This window comes from Myotis myotis, unplaced genomic scaffold (genome assembly GCF_014108235.1).
Source record: "Myotis myotis isolate mMyoMyo1 unplaced genomic scaffold, mMyoMyo1.p scaffold_m19_p_49, whole genome shotgun sequence".
Lineage (NCBI taxonomy): Eukaryota > Metazoa > Chordata > Mammalia > Chiroptera > Vespertilionidae > Myotis > Myotis myotis.
This window is the reverse complement of record NW_023416356.1, coordinates 252,751-271,488: the sequence shown is the minus strand read 5'-3', so window position 1 is coordinate 271,488 and position 18,738 is coordinate 252,751. Positions and strand designations below refer to the sequence as shown.

General features: G+C 61.7%; 1 protein-coding gene across 1 annotated transcript in view; it reads left to right on the top strand.

Moving 5' to 3' along the window:
* BTBD16 (BTB domain containing 16) overlaps positions 1-17,785 on the top strand; it is a 28,209-nt gene extending 10,424 nt beyond the window's left edge. The window contains exons 7-15 of the mRNA XM_036307633.1: positions 591-660; positions 1,654-1,784; positions 5,240-5,359; positions 11,766-11,857; positions 13,023-13,105; positions 15,352-15,429; positions 16,062-16,160; positions 16,884-17,072; positions 17,500-17,785. Of these exons, the coding sequence (XP_036163526.1) occupies positions 591-660; positions 1,654-1,784; positions 5,240-5,359; positions 11,766-11,857; positions 13,023-13,105; positions 15,352-15,429; positions 16,062-16,160; positions 16,884-17,072; positions 17,500-17,568 (931 nt within the window). The 3' untranslated portion in view covers positions 17,569-17,785. The remainder of the gene's footprint in view (positions 1-590; positions 661-1,653; positions 1,785-5,239; positions 5,360-11,765; positions 11,858-13,022; positions 13,106-15,351; positions 15,430-16,061; positions 16,161-16,883; positions 17,073-17,499) is intronic.
* Positions 17,786-18,738: the final 953 nt, after the last annotated feature.

The following is an 18,738-nucleotide window of genomic DNA, read 5'->3' as shown; positions in this document are numbered from 1 at the left end:
CTTGTTTTTTAAACTTTATTGGGGGTTTTGTTTTATTAAATTTAAAATTTTTTAAACTATATTTTTATTGACTTCAGAGAGAGGAAGGGAGAGGGAGAGAGAGAAACATCAATGATGAGAGAGAATCATGGACCGGCTGCCTCCTGCTGAGCCCACAACCCGGGCCTGTGCCCTGACCGGGAATCGAACCCTGACCTCCTGGTTCCTAGGTCGACGCTCACCATTGAGCCACACCGGCCGGGCTCAGTCTTTATTGTTCAAAGTATTACATGTGCCCCCTCCCCCCACTGCCCCTTCCCCCCACTCATTTCTGACGGAGCCTTGTTCTTTCTTGTAAATCGGGTTATTTTTCCAAACGTTACCCGTGATCCATGCAGACCTTACAGGAGAGAAACATCCAAAGACCAGCACCCACATTGCCCATCGAGCCGATGCCCGTGGGACACAGCCTTCCCCCTGGGCCCTCAAACAGGGGGTGCTCTGGCCACATGTGGGGGTGTCCGTGTCCCCCCCAGGCTCTGCTGCTATCTGGGGCTGAGTGGGACCCTCCGGGCAGCCTGGGCCCGGGACCAGCAGTTCTGTCTCCGCAGGTGCGTGGCCATCATGGTCCAGGGGCTCTCGCCAAGCAACGTCGCCAACTTCTACCAGGCGGGCTGCAAGGTAAGAGCCCGCTGGCTGGGGCGTGAGTGCCGGGGGGCCTGCCAGACTCTGGGTCACTCCCGGCCCCGCGCCAATGTGTCCCCCAAAGGCACCGACCTTTTATTTCGCCAAGTGAACAGTTTTGAAAAACCACTTATTTGAAAAGGATGTTTTTACACCCAAAAGGTAGACAAGCTTTGATCATGGGGGTGGGGAGTGGGGACAGCACAGACTTTTGCCCCAAAACAGTGAACCGCCTCCGGGACCTCCTGGTGGGAGGCGGAGGGGGGGGGGGCGGGGATTCGTCCCCTGGGCCCAGTCAGGGCTGGGAAGGATGTAATCCAGCTCGTGCAGAACACGGGGGCCCGGGAGGGGGTGCCCTGGCGTGGTGTCTCGGCGGCTGTGCCGGGTGCGAGCCCCGGCCCCCCATTGCAGCCTCCCCCCGAGAGCGAGGCCGCTCACGCCAACACAGACACGCCTGGCCATCACACTCGGCCGCACGGGACCAGCATGTCACGGTGCATCTGAGAGTGTCCTAAACGCCTGTTTTTCCAAGATAACTCGCTGCCCTCACCGTCCCGGGTCGGCGATCAGAAAGCCCCCGGTGGGTGGCGGCACCGCAGCCCCGAGGACCTGCACCGTGACCTCTGGACTCTCATCCTACTCGCTGCTGGCCCTGAGCTCCCTCCGGCGTGGCCGTCACCGGCCTGGGCCCGGGGGTGCCGGGGGCCCGGGGGCCGGACCCGGGGGTGGGACCCGGCTCTGCGCTTACTGGGTCCCCGGCGAGAAGAGGGCTCCTGGAGCCTTGGTTTGGTTTCTCCGTCGGTCAGAGGGGCAGCAGTGAGCCGCCCGGAGCGGCCAGGGCTGGTTTACGGGGACCACGTGCGCCGAGCCCGGCAGACAGAGGTCTGAGCCAGGGCATGAGGCTCCTCGTCCCCCGCCTGTCGCCCCACCACTGCCCAGCAGGGGGCGCCAGGGCCCGGGCGCCTCCCCCACCAGCTTCTCCCTTCTCAGTACAAGGAGGAGCCGCTCAGCGCCTCCTGTGAGCAGTGGATGGAGATGAACTTGGTCCCCGAGGTGGGGAGGCAGATCCACCTCCAGAAGATCCCCAAGGAGCTGCTGCTCAAGGTGCTGCGGTCCCCCAGGTCAGCGCAGGCTGCAGGGCGCGTGTGCGCGTGTGCGCCACATGTATGCACGTGTGCATGTGTCTGTGTGTGCACGGTATGCCTGTCTGTCTGTGCGTGTGTGCGCACACGTGTGTGTGCGTGTGTGCGTGCGTGCGGGCGCCTGGGGGAGCAGGCTGATGGGGAGAGGGAGGTGCTGGGGGGCACCTACCCCCCTGCTGGGCACACCACCTCACCTCCCCCATTCCAAACTCCTCGCCCCGGGCGCCCGTGGGGACTGACATGGGGTGCTCTGCGGGGCGCGGGGCTTCTCTTCACAGTACTCATCAGGGTAAGGACCCTCAGGTGTCCATCTGGTAATTAATTAATTACCTAAGTAAATTTTTAAAAAATACTTTTATTGATTTCAGAGAGGAAGGGAGAGAGAGAAACATACATGATGAGAGAGAATCACGGATTGGCTGCTTCCTGCACGCTCCTACTGGGGATCCAGCCTGCAACCCTGGCGTGTGCCCTGACCGGGAGTCGAACCCAGGACCCTCCCGTCACAGACCAACGCTCTAGCCACTGAGCAACACCAGCCAGGGCGCCTCAGTAGTTTTTTAAAAAACCCCGCCAACAGCCCGGCCGGCGTGGCTCAGGGGTTGAGCGTCAGCCTATGAACCAGGAGGTCACAGTTCGATTCCCAGTCAGGGCACATTGATGTTTCTCTCTCTCTCTCTCTCTCTCTCTCTCTCTCTCTCTCTCTCTCTCTCTCTCTCTCTTTCCCTCCCTCCCTCCCTCCCTCCCTCCCTCCCTTCCTCTCTGAAATCAATAGAAATATATATTTTTTAAAAAGAATGGAGATGAGCCTCGAGACCGTCCACAGCGCAGTCTGGCACCGGGTTCCAGGATGCCTCCTGGGCCGTTCCGCCCCGTCCCCCTGCCCTCCCTGCAGTGCCCTCCCCGCCCTCCGGGGGGCAGAGTTGCAAACTGGAGAGGAGATAAACAGGGCGTCCTAGACGTCCCATAGCGCGCCCCGCCCTCGGAAAGACTGAGCTGCCGGCCGGTAGCATTCACCGAGAAAGGGGGGACGTCGGGCCGCAGCCAGGACGCCAGGGACGGCCGGGCACTGGAAAACACGCGGTGGGAACAGAAGCCGGGGACATGGCGTGCCCGTGTCTAGACTCACGTTCGGGGAAACATGACCGATGTGGAAACCGGGCCCTGCTGCCCGGACCCTCCCTGGTGCTGTCTGCACGGCCCACCGCCCCGGCTCTCGGGTGCCAGGAGGCCAGAGCCTCGAGGGCTGGGCAGCCAGCAGCCCTCGCGCCTGCAGTGGCCGGGCCAGCAGCGCCCTGACTCACGTCTTCCGGAGTAAACTCGCCTCGCCCACTGACGTCCAGGGCACCTGCTTTATTTATTATTTTTAAAATGTATTTTTATTGATGTCAGAGAGAAAGGGAGAGGGAGAGAGAGACACATCCATGATGAGAGAGAATCATCGATCAGCAGTGTCCCACACACTCCCCGCTGGGGATCGAGTCCCCAACCCGGGCCTGTGCCCTGGCCGGGAATCAAACCAGGGACCTCCTGGTTCATAGTCGATGCTCAACCCCTGGGCCACGCTGGCCGGCCTCAGCCTGGCCATCGCCTGCAGGCGCTCACCCCCAGGGGCTGCTATTGTGCTAAAGGCAGGGGCTTTTCCCAACACTGACCCTTCCTCATACAAACAAAACCAGGCCCTGATTCCCGGGCTCTCATCCCCCGCCCTGTTGCCCCTTCCGTAAGGTCTCAAAGAACCTTCTGGGCTTGGAGCTCTCCCCCGTGAGTTCTGCCCAGTCACCTCGATTGCCCGGCCGCCGAGAGGTGGCGAGTCCTGGCAGGGGTCTTGGTGAGGACAGCAGACAAGTGGCTCTGTGACGTCTGCCCTCCTGCTCACCATCGCTGCCCAGACGTGACAGATGTGGTCCTGTCTGGCCAGGGCCACAGCCAGGCCCCTGCGGTGGCTAAACACAAGCCAGAGGGCAGCGGTGCCCGAGCCCAGACACAGCGAGACAGGTGGGCGGTGACGCTCCAGGCCCTTTAGAGCCAGGACTTGGCTGGCGTTCCCCCTCCGAGACCACGGAAGTGACAGGTGAAAAGCTGGTGACATATTGTTTCTTTTTCTTTTTTAACGTATGTGTTGATTTTACTTTACTTTTTAAAAATATATTTTAATTGGTTTCACAGAGGAAGGGAGAGAGAGAGAGAGAGGAAGAAACATCAATGATGAGAGAGAATCATGGATTGGCTGCGTCCTGCACGCCCCACCCTGGGGATCGAGCCCACAACCCGGGCCTGTGCCCTGACCGGGAGTCGAACCCAGGACCTGCAGTCTGCAGGCGGATGCTCTGTCCACTGAGCCAAACTGGCCAGGGCAATTTATGTACTGATTTTAGGAAGAGGGAAGAAGGGAGAGAGAGAGAGAGAGAGAGAGACACCAATTTGTTGCCCACTTATTTCTGCGCGCATTGGTTGATTCCTGTGTGTCCTGACCGGAGAGCGAACCCAAAACCACTCAACCCTGGCATGTGGGGACGGCGCTCCAGCCAACTGAGCCGCCGCCAGGGCAGGGCTGTGAAAGATTGTGAAGCCACGGTGCCATCTCCGCGGCCAGGGCGGGAATATGACGGTTTAGGAAACACGGAGGCCAGTTCTCAGGTAGCCGAGTCCCAGAGGCTGTTTGAGAAGCTGTTTGGGAATCCTCCTTACTTGGCAGAGCTGACATAGGGAGACCCCAGCCCAGGGGTGGGCAAACTTTCTGACTCGAGGGCCACAATGGGTTCTTAAACTGGACCGGAGGCCGGAACAAAAGCATGGATGGAGGGTTTGTGTGAACTAATATAAATTCAAAGTAAACATCATTACATCAAAGGGTACGGTCTTTTTTTTTTTTTTAGTTTCATTCATTTCAAACGGGCCGGATCCAGCCCGCGGGCCGTAGTTTTCCCACGGCTGCCCCAGCCGCTCTTTTTAAAATATATATATTTTTATTGACTTCAGAGAGGGAGAGAGATGGAAACCTCAATGATGAGAGAGAACCAGGGATCGGCCGCCTCTTGCACGCCCCTCCCTGGGGATGGAGCCGCCACCCGGGCCTGCGCCCTGACCGGGAATCGAACAGAGACGCCACCCACTGCACGCGCTGGCTGGCGAAGGCTGCTCTTTACTCCTCGGTTCTCAATGAAGCCCCAGGCTGCTACAGGCCGTGTGGGCCCCGGAGCCCGGACCCGCCCGCCGTGGACCTCGGGCTGCTGTTCCCTGAGCTTGTGGCCATGTGCCCGGCTCTGGGCTCAGCAGGCGGCTCACGGATGGTCCCCAAAGACGCCCCGTCCCCCGGCTGTCTGCAGGCCGGGCGCCTTGGCGGCGTCCCGGACGCGCTGCTCCCTCTCCGTGCCTGACCGCGTGGTTTCTGCGGTTCCTGACATGTCCTCTCCGTCTTTTGTTTTGCCCAGATTGTTCGTTTTCAGCGAGTTCCACCTTCTGAAGACGCTGCTTCTGTGGGTCTACCTGCAAGTGAACCCGCGGCTGCTGGTGCTGCCCACCCACGAGGCCGTGATGACCTTCTTCAGCAGGTGACGGGGAGGGCGCGGCGGCGATGGCGCTCCAGGCGGCCTTCTGTTTGCTCACAGTATTGGGGGGGGGGGGCGCCCCGGTGATGGCAGAGTGCGGGGCCGGGATTGCGGAGGCCTTCGACCCAGCGAAGCCCTGAGAAAGAGAATGACAAGCAGGTGTGGGAATATTGACGCGCTCTCGGGCTTCTGAGAACGCTCTCTGTGCCAGCCAAGGAGAGGGTACTCCTCCCGGGAGAATGACCGTCCCACGCCACCCCCACCTCACGCCTGAGACGCGCCTACGTCAGACCATCATTTAAGCGAACAAGAACACGCCTATATAATAGAAGGATAATGTGCAAATCGACCCCACAGCGGGACAGCCGGTCGCTGTGACGCCCCCTGACCACCAGGGGCAGATGCTGAAGGCAGGAGCTGCCCCCTGCTGGTCAGTGAGCGCCCACAGGGGAGCCCTGCTCAGCCAGAAGCCGGGCTCACGGCTGGCGGGCACAGTGGCGGTGGCGGGAGTTTCTCCGGCCTCTGCGGCAGTGGCGGTGCTTAGGAGCAGCCAGCTGGCGGGCGGACATCCCCTGGGGGCTCCCGGACTACGAGAGGGCGCAGGCCGGGCTGAGGGACCCCCCCGCAAGTGCACGAGTCTGTGCACCGGGCCTCTCGTTACCGCACAGCGAGCACCGTTTGGCGACGCTTCCTAGAGGCAGGGATTCTGGTTTCACCTGCACGCTCCTCGCTGCTGCGGGGCTGGCCTTGCTATTCCCATTCTCCAGATGAGGAAACTGAGGGCGAGACAGCCCCTTACCCGCGGCCAGACGCGCACAGCAAGGGGTGGAGTCTGCCTGGCACCCAGGGCCGCCGAGTCCCAAGATGCTTTGCTCCCGATCCCAGAGGCCGGGTTTACTCTCGGTGCTGGTCGGCTGGCTCCCGGGACAGCACCGTGTCCAGAAGGTCCCGAGGCGCCTCCCGGCGGCGAGTTAGGGAGTTACTGCTCCTGTGCCTGGGGGTGCGTCCCCGTCCCCGCCTGTGAGCAGCGAACGCGGGGGCAGCAGGACCAGCCTCCGGGGACCAGGGTGCGGAGAGGTGACCTCAGGAGTTCCTGGGCCCCTCGGTCTCCGCGGCCGCTGTTGGCACGGAGTGAAGGTGCCCACGCCCCGAGCTGCTCGGAGCCGGGCAGGCCCAGGCGCGGGAGCCTTCCCTGGGGCACCCGTGCGCCGTGTCCCCGCGGCCGCGGTTCCTGCCTCGTCATTGGCCATCGGCGCCGAACGCTATGCACGTCCTCGGTGTCCGTGTCGTGTGTGTGTTTTGTTTGTTTTTAATTCTCACCCGAGGATATTTTTCCGTCGGTCTTTTCTGGGGGAAAGTGGAAAAGAGAGGGAAAGACAGGGAGACACAGCCCCGTGAGAGAAACACACCGATCGGCTGCCTCCTGCGACCAGGGCCCTGGCCGGGGAGGAGCCTGCAACCGCGGTACATGCCCCTGACCGGAATCGAACCCGGGACCCATCCGTCCGCAGGGCGCTCAGCCACTGAGCCGCACCGGCCAGGGCTCATCATTTGCTTTGAACCAGTTGTATCCGCCCCCTTCACGTTTAGTGGCCCAGAGGCCGGTTTCCTGTCACGCTCACAGGACGAGTCGCCGCCTGGCTCCGGCGTAGCCTCAGACGGCACCGGCTCAGGACCTGGGTGGGAGGGAGTCCCCGTGCTGGCTCCCTGCGCTGTGGCCTCGGTGACGGACCAGTGGCAGAGAGAGCCACGGTCTGTAGCCCTTGGCGAACATGGGTGTCCTCTAGGAATGCGGGGTGTCCTCTGTGAATCTGGGGTGTCCTCTGTGAATGCGGGGTGTCCTCTGTGAATATGGGGTGTCCTCCGTGAATGTGGGGTGTCCTCTGTGAATGCGGGGTATCCTCCGTGAATGTGGGGTGTCCTCTGTGAATGTGGGGTGTCCTCTGTGAATATGGGGTGTCCTCTAAGAATGTGGGGTGTCCTCTGTGAATATGGGGTGTCCTCTAAGAATGTGGGGTGTCCTCTGTGAATATGGGGTGTCCTCTAGGAATGTGGGGTGTCCTCTGTGAATGCGGGGTGTCCTCTGTGAATGTGGGGTGTCCTCCGTGAATGTGGGGTGTCCTCCATGAATATGGGGTGTCCTTCAGGAGCGTGGGTGTCCCCTGCAGAACATGGAGTGTCCTCAGCGTCCTGGGCTGGGGTCCCCACTGGACCCTGCGAGGAAACCCTTTTCTTCGTCGCTCTTTTTCCACCTGTCACTCATTTGACCGCATTTCCTGCTCCCGAGCTGAGCGCCGGCCGATGGGAAGTGGGGGCAGTGTCTCCACTGCCCAGGGGGCCAGGAGCCTCCTCCAGCTGGTCCTCGCTGCTGCCCGAGGACGCCGTGTGGGAAGGAAACACACCCCCACTCCCACAGCCTGTGTTCCGGGCAACGGTTATTTTAGAAACACAGACAGCCTGTCCCGAATTACACGGGACGTTTCCTGCAGGAAAAACACACACAAACGTGTGCTGAGCGGCTGCCGTCGCCCACGGAGAAGCCATCTCTCTGCTCAGCTGGCCGCCGGGGTCCGGGAAGCTGCAAACCACCACCACCACCACCACCACCCGCCCCCAACCACCACCGCGCCCCCCCACCCCCCGCAGCCGAGCCAGGCAGGCGGCTGTTCGCTCTCTACAGCGACGTGTCAGCATGTTTTCATTGAGCTTTAGGGAGAGAGGGAGGGAGAGGAAGAGAGAGAGAAACATCCATGATGAGAGGGAATCACGGACCAGCTGCCTCCTGCACGCCCCCCACTGGGGGTCGAGCCCGCAACCCGGGCCTGTGCCCTGACCGGGAATCGAGCCGTGACCTCCTGGTTCCTAGGTCAACGCTCAGCCCCCGAGCCCCCGGCCGGGCGTAAAAGGATACCTTTAATCAGAGTCTAAAATGCGTGCAGAAAAGGGCACCGACCTAAAGTGAAGGGTGAGCTCCCGCGAAGCTCACCCAGAACCCGTCACAGCCCCGGGGCCAGGAAACGAGCTGGACCGGCCAAGCAGAGCCTCACCTCGGCCGCCACCCCCACACTCGCTCGCACTGTGAGCCCTGGACCGAGGGCTCGTCATTCACGACCCGTGGTCTTGTCCTGATGGGTTTAATGGTCTCTCTCAGGCCCTGGGAGATGGGCTCCTGCGTGGGCTCGCACCGTGCGAGAAGGGGTCACTGCAAGCAGCTGGGCAAGCCAGTTTCCACCCCGTCCAGCTTCCCCGACCCCTGCAGCCACGTCTCTCCCGCCTCTGCCCCTCGGATCTGCAGCCTGGAGAGCTGGCCGAGGCCTCCTCCAGGGAGCCTTCCCGGGTCGCAGCTGCACAGACTGGTCTCCTCCTCGGAGCCTCTCTCAGCAGCGAGAGCGTGGGCTGGCTGCCTGGGTGTGCACCAGCCGGCGAACCCAACACCACTGCGCCACGGACCACCAGAGGGGCCACCCCAGGCACCGGGCCCCCGGCGTCTCGCGGGGAGCGCTCTAGGGTGCTGTGCGCCAGGCGGGCAGAGGCCGAGTGTCTCCGGTGATTAATGAATGGCATTTGCAGATGTGGCCGCAAAGTCGTCATGAAACGGAGCATCCGGGCGTGACCACGCCTGATTTCCTTACCAGAACATTCCTCTAAAAATACCCCATGAGTCATGCCATGCGGCCCAGCAAAGTGTCCTCTCCCCCGGTGGCTCCGCCAGCCGCGGGCACGACCGCTCATGCCTGACCCTGTGTCCTCGGCGTCCCTTCCGGGCCCGCCCCGCACTGCCCGCCCCTCGCCGGCCGTTCCCGGAGCCTAGTGTCCCTTCCAGGTCCCTGAACTTCGATGCCTGTTCCTCCGAACCTTGCACTTTCCTCGTGTAGCGTCTCGGCTTCCCACGTAGCCTGGCAGCCCCAGGACGCGGCGGCCGCGAGCAGAGCTCGGAGGGTGAAGGTCTGGCTGCGGAGACCCTGCGAAGGGCACGGTGGCTGCGACAGGATTTCCGGGCCCCGCTCTGCCTTCGGGCAACGGCAGGACCATCGTCGTCTTCATCGTCAGGACAGCCTCCAATTGCATCTCAACAGACTTGGCCCAACAGATAACCATGGCGACAGCGGACGGGACCCTGAGCATGGGAAAAGCAGCATGGAGTAGCCTGGTCCGTGTGAGGACGTGTGTGCACGTGTGTGCAAGCGCCGGGGCCGGAACTCCTGGCGCTCCTGGAAGATACGCTGCGAGTGGAGGGATGGGCTGGGGGGACAGAGGCCGGCGTGCTGGAGCGACCAGCTCAGCCTCGTGTGCAAGCGGCTGAGCCGGGCTCCGTGAGAGGCGCCGAGCACGGGGGCAAACCAAACAGACCCGCGCCCCCACCTTCGCGGGGTTTACAGTCCAGGCTGAGACCAGCCGTGCCTTCAGTGGAGAAGGCGTGTGAGTAGGGCGGCCGGCGCCGGAGCCCACCTGATTCATCTGATTTACTGGCGGGGAGGCTTGGGCGGAACCTGTCTGTGGTCCCTGGAACGTTTGCCCCAGAAAAGTCAGTGCTGACCCCAAAGAGGCCTTTGCACAGACAGCTCAGCGCCGGGGGAAGCCTGCCCGCCTTTGATCCACCGACAGCCTCCAGAGGGGCCGCCGCCCGCCGCCTCCCCTTCCCGTGACATGGATGGAGCAGCGTCCCCCCTCCAGGCGGCCGAGAGGGGCCGGTGGGCGGGCGCCCGGCTGGGGGGCCTCGGAGGCCTGGCAGAGCCCGGCTGTGCCGGCCGGCCCTGTGGCCCGCGAGCAGGGACTGACCGCTGGGGTGGCGGCTCTGAGATTTCAGGAGTTGGCAGTCAGGCCACCATTTTCCTTTTCTTTTTAAAAACATATTGTTATTGGTTTCAGAGAGGAAGGGAGAGGGAGAGAGAGACACATCCGTGATGAGAGAGAATCACGGACCGGCTGCCTCCTGCACGCCCCCCACTGGGGATGGAGCCCACAACCCGGGCCTGTGCCCCGACCAGGAATCGAACCCTGACCTTCCGGTTCACAGGTCGACGCTCACCCACTGAGCCACGCGGCCGGGCCATTTTCTCCCTTTGAGATGGACCAGGCTCGGCCACGTAGAGGGGGGGCGGAGATCGTGAACCCCACTAAGAGCCGTGCCCCGCACTGACCAGCCTGAGCCAGGGCCTTTTCCGGGTGCGAGGAGGTGGCGGTCGCCCTGGCTCTGAGGGTCACGGTGCCAGCCCTTCGCCTTCCTCCTCCGGCTCCCCAGCCCCCACGCCTCCCTCCTGGGGCTCCCCGACGCTGTGGGAACCGTGGCCCAGCCAGGCTGGGGCCTCCAGCCGAGGCGACGGCCGTGCGGACACGGGGCGGGGTACGCTCAGCCTGCCGGGACAGCACCCGATTCATGGAAAAATCATCGCGAAGCGCCCGGGCCGGCACCGGGCTCTGCCTGAGGGAGTGACTGCGTTTCCAAAGGGACTTGGCGGACGCCGTCCGCGTCCCCGCGTGTGAGAGGCGACCGCAGGTGAGGCGAGTTGTGTTGTGACTGCGGACACCGGTCACGTACCCGCCGGCCTGTTCCTTGTTAAAATTTTGTTTATTATCAGTTTCTGTTGTTAACCCTTACCCAAGGGTCTTTTTTCCATTGATTTTTAGAGAGAGGGAGAGAGGGAGAGAGGGAGGGAGAGAGAGAGAGAGAGAGAGAGAGAGAGAGAGAGAGAGAGAGAGAGAGAGGGAGAGAGAGAGAGAGATTGGTTGCCTCCCAGAGGCACCCCGACTGGGGCCAGGAATTGAACCTGAGACCCTTCGTATGAGCCACGCCGGCCGGGGCTGAGCCTGCTCCTTCTCGGTTCTACCCGAAAGCGCGTTGGAAGGGCCTCCGCCGGCCCCCCAGTCAAAGGGCCCTGAGCCGGGAGGGCCTCAGACGCCCCAAGTCCGAGTCCTGGCTGAGCCGCTGCTTTCACCTGTTAAGTGGAGCCGATGAGACCCGCCCTCCGTCTGTCCCGGGAGCCTGGGAGGCTCAGTGGGAACGTGAGTCTCGAAATCCTCGGTAAAGTGACGTGCGTTCCCGTCGGTCACTTAGCAGGTGTTTGCCGGGCACCTACTGTGCGCGTCGGTCACTTAGCAGGTGTTTGCCGGGCACCTACTGTGCGCGTCGGTCACTTAGCAGGTGTTTGCCGGGCACCTACTGTGCGCGTCGGTCACTTAGCAGGTGTTTGCTGGGCACCTACTGTGCGCGCGGCTCAGCAGGAGGCGGAGCGGGGAACAGAGCCTTCTGTCTCGCTGTCACGGCCGGCGGCCTTCACAAGGTTATCTCCTCGGATTCCCGCTTCCCTCCCCCCCCTCACCCCCCGAGAGCCAGGCACCGCCGGCTCTGGCTGCCTCTCTCGCTCCAGAGAGCAGCTCTCTGAGGCCTTTGTTCTCCTGGCGCCGCCAGCTTCCCCAAGAAGACCTGCTTCCTGGACCAGGACATGGAGTACGGCTTCATGGAGCTCTTCCTCTGCCTGCGTCTGCACGGCATCATCAGAGGTGAGCCTGCGGGGGCGGGCGTGCTCTAACCACTGAGCCACACAGGGTGCAGGGCTGTGCTCTAACCACTGAGCAACCAGCCAAGCTTCTGAGGACATGGAGTGTGTCCATGGGAGGCTGTTGGGGACCTGCCCGTCCGACGGTTCCAAAGGTATCCGCTGAGATCCCTCATGGTCACTCCTGAGCGGTGTGAGGCTTTGGGGAGTGGCTGCCTGGGCTCAGTTTATCTGTCTGTACAATGGTCATAGCGGAGCTTCCAGGGAGCTTGGAGGCGGACGGAAGGGGCTGATGGACGTGGAGCACGCGCTGCCAGGGCCACCGACGGCCTCCCCGAGCCCGGCCTCCTGGCGGCGGCCCCTTCGGGTGCCCGTGTCCGAGTTTGGGGGGAAACTCTGGGGCGTGTGTGGTCCAGCCTGGAGCTCCCCAACCTCAGGCTGGGCCTGGGACAGAGGAGGAGACACCACACCGGGGAGTGTGTTTGGGGCGGCCCAGCAGGCCACCCAGTGAGATCTCTGTGTCTGAAAGGTCATTTGAGGACTTTTTCTTTCTTTTCTTAAATGCTTTTATTGATTTTCAGAGAGAGAGGAAGGGAGAGAGATAGACAGATAGAAACATCGATGAGAGAGAAACATCAATCGACTGCCTGCCCTACTGGGCATCGAGCCTGCAACCAGGGCATGTGCCCTGACCAGGAATCAGACAGATGACCTCTTGGTTCCTGGGTCGACGCTCAACCATTGAGCCACACCGGCCGGGCTGCTGAGGACGTTTTCACAGCCATGTCCGGTTACCCAGATAAAACCCACGGCTCTCGAACCCGGGGCGGAGACGGAGCCCGGGCAGTTTGGTCCAAGTTGCTCCGAGGCGCTCAGAAGGCGCTATCGGATCTCAGCGCCCCTCGGGCGGGATGGGGGGCGCTTTGGGGAGGTCCTCCCCCCCCTCGGGCGGGATGGGGGACGCATTGGGGAGGTCCTCCCCCCCCTCGGGCGGGATGGGGGGCGCGTTGGGGAGGGGCTCTGTAACGTCCCACGGGTCCCACTCACCCTGTGAGTCCGGGCCTGGGGAGGGCCTCCGCTCTGACTTCTGCCCTTTTCTCTGTAGATGAGACGGGGGCGACTCTCCGATGAGCAAATCCATTAACACACCCCCTCTGCGTTCCCTCCAGGCCAGGACCTGGACGTGCTGAGGCACCTTAACTTCTTCCCCGAGTCCTGGCTGATCCGGGTCACCGCCAACCATTACCACGCGGTGAGTCGCCGGCTCCGCCAGAGCGGTTATCGGAATGGACGGCCTCCCTAACTGCTTTCTCGGGAGGAGCATTTGGCTTTTGAAACCTCTGGGCCTTCGAGGTGGGGATATCTGGGCCTCGGCCAGGGCTCGTGGCACAGCCACACGGGAAGGGGCGGGGGGGGGGGGGCAGGAGGCCCTGCAGCCCAGGTGCTTAGAGCATCCGTCCTGTTGACCAGGAGGGGTAGGTGGGGCCAAGGCGCGCAGCCACACCCAACAGGCACCGCATCTCATTTTTTAAACATATTTTTTTATTGATTTCAGGGAGGAAGAGAGAGAGAGAGATAGAAACATCCATGATGAGAGGAAATCATGGCTCGGCTGCCTCCGGCACACCCCACAGTAGGGATCAAGCCCGCAACCCAGGCCTGTGCCCTGACGGGGAATCAAACCCAGGACCCTCAGTCCGCAGGCCGACGCTCTAGTCACTGCGCCAAACCAGCTAGAGCACCAATGCCACGTTATTGAACATTTCATTATTGAGATGTTTCAAAATGCAGATAAGTTGAAAGAAAACACATATCAAATATAGACCCTCAGATCCCTCATCCACAGACAAGCGTTGCGAACACCTCATTACATTTTATTGCCTTTCGCCCTTTTTTTAAATACGTTTTTATTGATTTCAGAGCGGAAGAGTGAGGGAGAGAGAGAGAAACATCAATGAGAGAGAATCACGGATCGGCCGCCTCCTGCAGGCCCCCCACTGGGGATCGATCCCCACCCCCGGCCTGCGCCCTGACCGGGAATCGAACCGTGACCTCCTGGTTCACAGGTGGACGCTCAGCCCCCGAGCCCCCGGCCAGGTCCCTGACACCGTTTTCAATGGCTGCCAGCTCTTCCCGGGAGGCCCTGTAGCCGTGCTGCGCTCCGTCCCTCCCGTAGGAAGTGCGCGGTGTGTCTCGTGGTTCGTGGGCTGTGAGAGACGACTGAGTGGTCGACATATTTACACGCCGGTTTCTCCAACTGCCCCTGGAGTCGTTTTCTCACAGGAGATTCTCAAGAGAGGAAAACGCTGCCTTTTTGTTCTGAATTCACGTGAACAAGCGTGGGACCCCATGGCTCCCCTCCCCACGGCGACGGGAGCGGCCTCCCTGGGCGCCGGCCGGCACGGGGGCGAGCTTTTCTCGGTCCCTTCTGTTCCCTGAGGTCGAACAGCGGCCTCTCGTTCTTCGTGTGCGTTTCCTGCCTCGCTGTGCGTGGGGGCGGCTCTCCCTGCGGCATTTCCCCCTTTGTGAACGGTCCGTGCGAGCGGCTGGGCTCCTGGTGTGTTCCCGGCCCCACATGTTTGGGGATGAAACGGGGCAGTGTTTGAGCTCTGACGCTGCCTGAGTTTCTCGTTAAAATGCAGTTCAGCTCAACAAATAGCCATTGTAACGTGCAAACCACAGCGCTCAGGCCCCGCCCCCAGGAGAGGACCCCATGGACGGAGCTGCTCTGAGACCTAGTTCAGGGCTGGACTCTGAGGAGCAGGGGCGAGGGAGGGAGGGGAGAGGAAGTCCCCAGGAAGTGCCCACCGCCCTCTTCAGTCACCTCCTTCCTTTCACTCCTGCCACCAACGTCAGCCTCCTGAAGTCCACTCCCCCAGCCCAGCCGGCAGGTGGAGGTAGAAGTGGAGGTGGGGGTGAAGGTGGAGGTGGGGGTGGGGGTAGGGGTGGGGGTGGAGGCGGAGGCGGGGCGGGGGCAGAGGTGGAGCTGGCCACGTGGCCCCCTTTGCCCGTGGCCGTGGCTGTGACCATCCTCTGCCTCGTGATCAGGGCACTCGGGTCACGTGTTGTTTCCGGGGTGACCCCTCGGCCGTCTCTCACTCTTGTCTTTGCGTTCTCTGAAGGCCGTGAGCCGGTGCCTGGCACCAAGTAGGTTTTCAGTGAACACCGTGGTCCGGCCGGAGGGCTGAAGGCGGGACCCGGGACAGTGGGGCTGTGAGGACCGGGGAGCTCATGTGGAGCTGATGTCAGGGCCTGGCCGGCGTGGCTCAGTGGTTGAGCATCGACCTAGGAACCAGGAGGTCACGGTTCGATTCCTGCTCAGGGCACAGGCCCGGGTTGTGGGCTTGATCCCCAGTGGGGGGCGTGCGGGAGGCAGCTGATCCATGATTCTCTCTCATTGATGTTTCTCTCTCTCCCTCTTCCTTCCTCTCTGAGATCAATAAACATACATAATCTCCAAAAGGTGATCAGGCTGCCGGTAAACTGTTCTCTTTGCAGATGGAGTGCGGGGGCGACATGGCTTTCGCGAAAGACCTCACCCACCAGGCGGTGAGGTTCGGGCTGCTCTTCTATAAGGTACTGGCGCTGGGCGTGGGCGGGGATCCCGGCCTCCTGGGTGTGGGCGGGGATCGTCGCAGGATCCCTCTGACCTCTGGTACGAAGCCCGGGGCAGAAGAGGAAGCTGGAGGGGCCCCCCAGGAAATAAACTTCCCAAGACAGGGGCCTGGGACAGGCCCTTCAGCGACCCGATGGGCACGTCCAACATTTCCCCGAGGGTGGCCCGCTGTTCCGGTTCCCAGGAGTGGGGGCGTGTCCCTGGGATGCTGGGCTTTCTGTTCTAAAACTGGGAAAGGCCTGGGCAGACTGGGTTAGGGCTCACCCCCGCCCCCACACAGAGAGCCTCTGCTCCACGCCTGTGTTTAAGGTTGTGAGGGTGAACCTATTTTTTCTTTCTTAATATGTTTTTTATTGACTTTTAGACAGAGGAAGAGAGAGATAGAAACATCAATGATGAGAGAGAAACATCATCCATTGGCTGCCTCCAGCACGCCCCCTACTGGGGATTGAGCCCGAAACCTGGGCATGTGCCCTGACCTCCTGGTTCATAGGTCAAGACTCAACCCCTGAGCCACGCCGGCCGGGCTGTCCCCTTGCCTGTGAACGCTGCGGATTTCCCTCGTCACGCTGCCGTTTCTGTCCCAACTTAGGAGTACACGTCGTATTCGGAAATGTTTGCGATCTACGGGTTCTTCTTTTCCATGAGGGGCATCCGAAACAGCAGCACCTCCTACAGCTTCTACATGCAGGTGAGGGCGCGGGGACAGGGCGGGGCCCCCGAGACGGCCTCGGGGCCCAGGCCACCCACATCAATAACAGCCAAGCAGTCGTTACTTAGCAGCTAGCGGAGTGTGCCTCACAGACCTGATGCGTTCGATTGATTGCAACAATCGAGGGAGCTCACTATTGTGAGCTCATGGAACAGGTGCAGCCCTCAGGCTGAGTGCCTTCCTGGTCACCTGCCTCTTTTGGCACAGCTGCGGGGAGAGTGGAACGAGGGGATTCTAGGCCCTGGCTCCACGAGTGGGGCTTAGTTCCTCTTCATTTCCTGCTGGATGGGCGGTGGTTTGAGGTGGTCATTTGTCTGTGGAGGCAACAGGAAGTGCCCACGGGGGATCCAGCCCACAACCTGGGCCTGTGGCCTGACTGGGAATCAAACCGTGACCTCCTGGTTCAGGAAGTGACATCAACCACCGAGCCACATGGGTGTTTACGTTCTGGCAAAGCGCCATGAAGACCTTCCAGGTCAAGGAGCTTGGTTAGTCCCGGTTGGCCGAACCCCGGTCCATCGGCCAGCAGTTGGCACATGGTCAGGGCTCAGACGGCAGCTGACTCCGCAGCAGGCGCCCAGGAAGTGGGATTCTGGGAAACACCTGCCTGGTCCACGCACTTCACAGGAGGCCGAGGGGCCAGGAGCTGGGGGTCGCCGGCAGGAGGCTGCGGCCCCCCCTGAGATGGCGGCTCTCCTCCAGAGAATCAGGCCGGCGGACGTGGGGTTCCCCTCCGAGGTCTGCGAGCACGGCCTGGTCAGCCTGCAGCCCCAGCGCCTGGTCAGGTACGAGATCAGGGCGCATGCATGGGTGGATGGCCAATGGCAGGATTTCGGGACCAAGCCCATCATGCAGAAGTTCCAGTTCGTCAGGCCGACCTGCAAGAGCCAAGTGAGTGGTCGTTTCTCCTCTCTCTCTCTCTCTCTCTCTCATCAGTTCCGTTAAGGTACAAATCACTAATGGTGTTGTTGCTTTTTTAATATATTTGTATTGATTTCAGAGAGGGAGAGAGAAACATCTATGATGAGAGAGACTCATGGATCGGCTGCCTCCTGCACACCCCACACTGAGGATCGAGCCCGCAACCCGGGCCTGTGCCCTGACCGGGAATCGAACCCTGACCTCCTGGCTCATGGGTCGATGCTCCACCCCTGAGCCACGCCGGCCAGGCATATACTTAAACATTTTAAGCGTATTTTAAAGGCCTTCGCCAGGTGACTCAAATGAGCAGCCAGAGTTGAGAGCGAAGGGCCTCCCCGCCGCGGGGCCCCGAGCTCCTGTTCCAGCCCCGCTGCCTTTGCGTTGCTTCATCTTGTAGGTCTTGCAAATCCAAACTGTGGGCAGCCCGATCTACGTCATCTTCTCGTTCATCTTCCCAGCATCTTGACAGCTTCCAGAAGAATCTACGGGGTGTTTTCTCTCCCACCGCTCTGCATAAAGGAGAATAAAGTGATGTTGAAGGGACTACCCAGGTGCCAGCTGGCTTTCCCGGGGGCAATGGTCTCGGTGGAGCTGGCGCCATCGCCTCCGTCTGCTCTTGGCTGAGCTGCGGGCGGCGTGTGACCGTGTAAACAGCAGGCATGTGTTACCTCCCGGCCTGGGGTCTGGAAGTCCCAGGTCCGATGCTGGCAGACGCGGCGTGGCGTCTGGGGGGTCCTCCTCCGGCTCATGCACGGCCAGCTCCTCCCTGGTCCTCATGTGGCCGACCGGGCGGGGCGGCACCGAGGCCCCTTCATAAGGGCGCTAACCCCGTTTGTGAGGGCTCCACCGTGTGAGCTCACACCTCCCAAAGGCCCGTCCCGCTGCCATCACTTTCGGGGTTAGGTTTCACCACGTGGATTCTGGGGGCACGTTCAGACCATAGCGCCCACCTTTGTGCTGTCTGCGGGTGGAAAGCCGGGGAGACGTGAGTCCATTTGCCATCCCTGACCCCCTAAGGCCCCTGGGGCCCAGCCCGACTTTGCATTCTTGGGGCTCTTTGATGGGATCCCCAGCAGAAACACCCCCTCCCGCTGGGGACGCCACCTCCCTGGCTGTGGCCCCCGCAGTGTGGGCCCGGCAGGAGCCAGAGGCAGGAAGGGAAGGAAGCAGCTATGAGGTGCAGAGTGGCCGACTCGCTGACCATTGCGCCACTTTATTTTTTAATTTGTGTTTAAATATATTGAATTGATTCCAGAGAGGAAGGGAGAGAGAAACATCCATGATGAGAGAGAATCATGGGCCCGCTGCCTCCTGCACGCCCCACACTGGGGATCGAGCCCACGATCCAGGCCTGTGCCCCGACCGGGAATCGAACCCTGACCTCCTGGTTCCTAGGCCAACGCTCAGCCAATGAGCCCGCCGGCCGGGCGTTCTGCCGCTTTTAGAGGAACCCGGGGCTCAGAACGGGGAGGTAAGAGAGCCTTTCTTCCCCCTTTGCCGACCGGTTCCTATTGCGATGGCACAAAGTGCTGCTGTGTAGTGGCTGAAGGCGACGTGTTTGTCACCACATCCTGGGTGTGGTCACGAGTCCAGGCGGCTCGCAGGGACCAGCTCACGGACTCGCCAGCCACAGCCG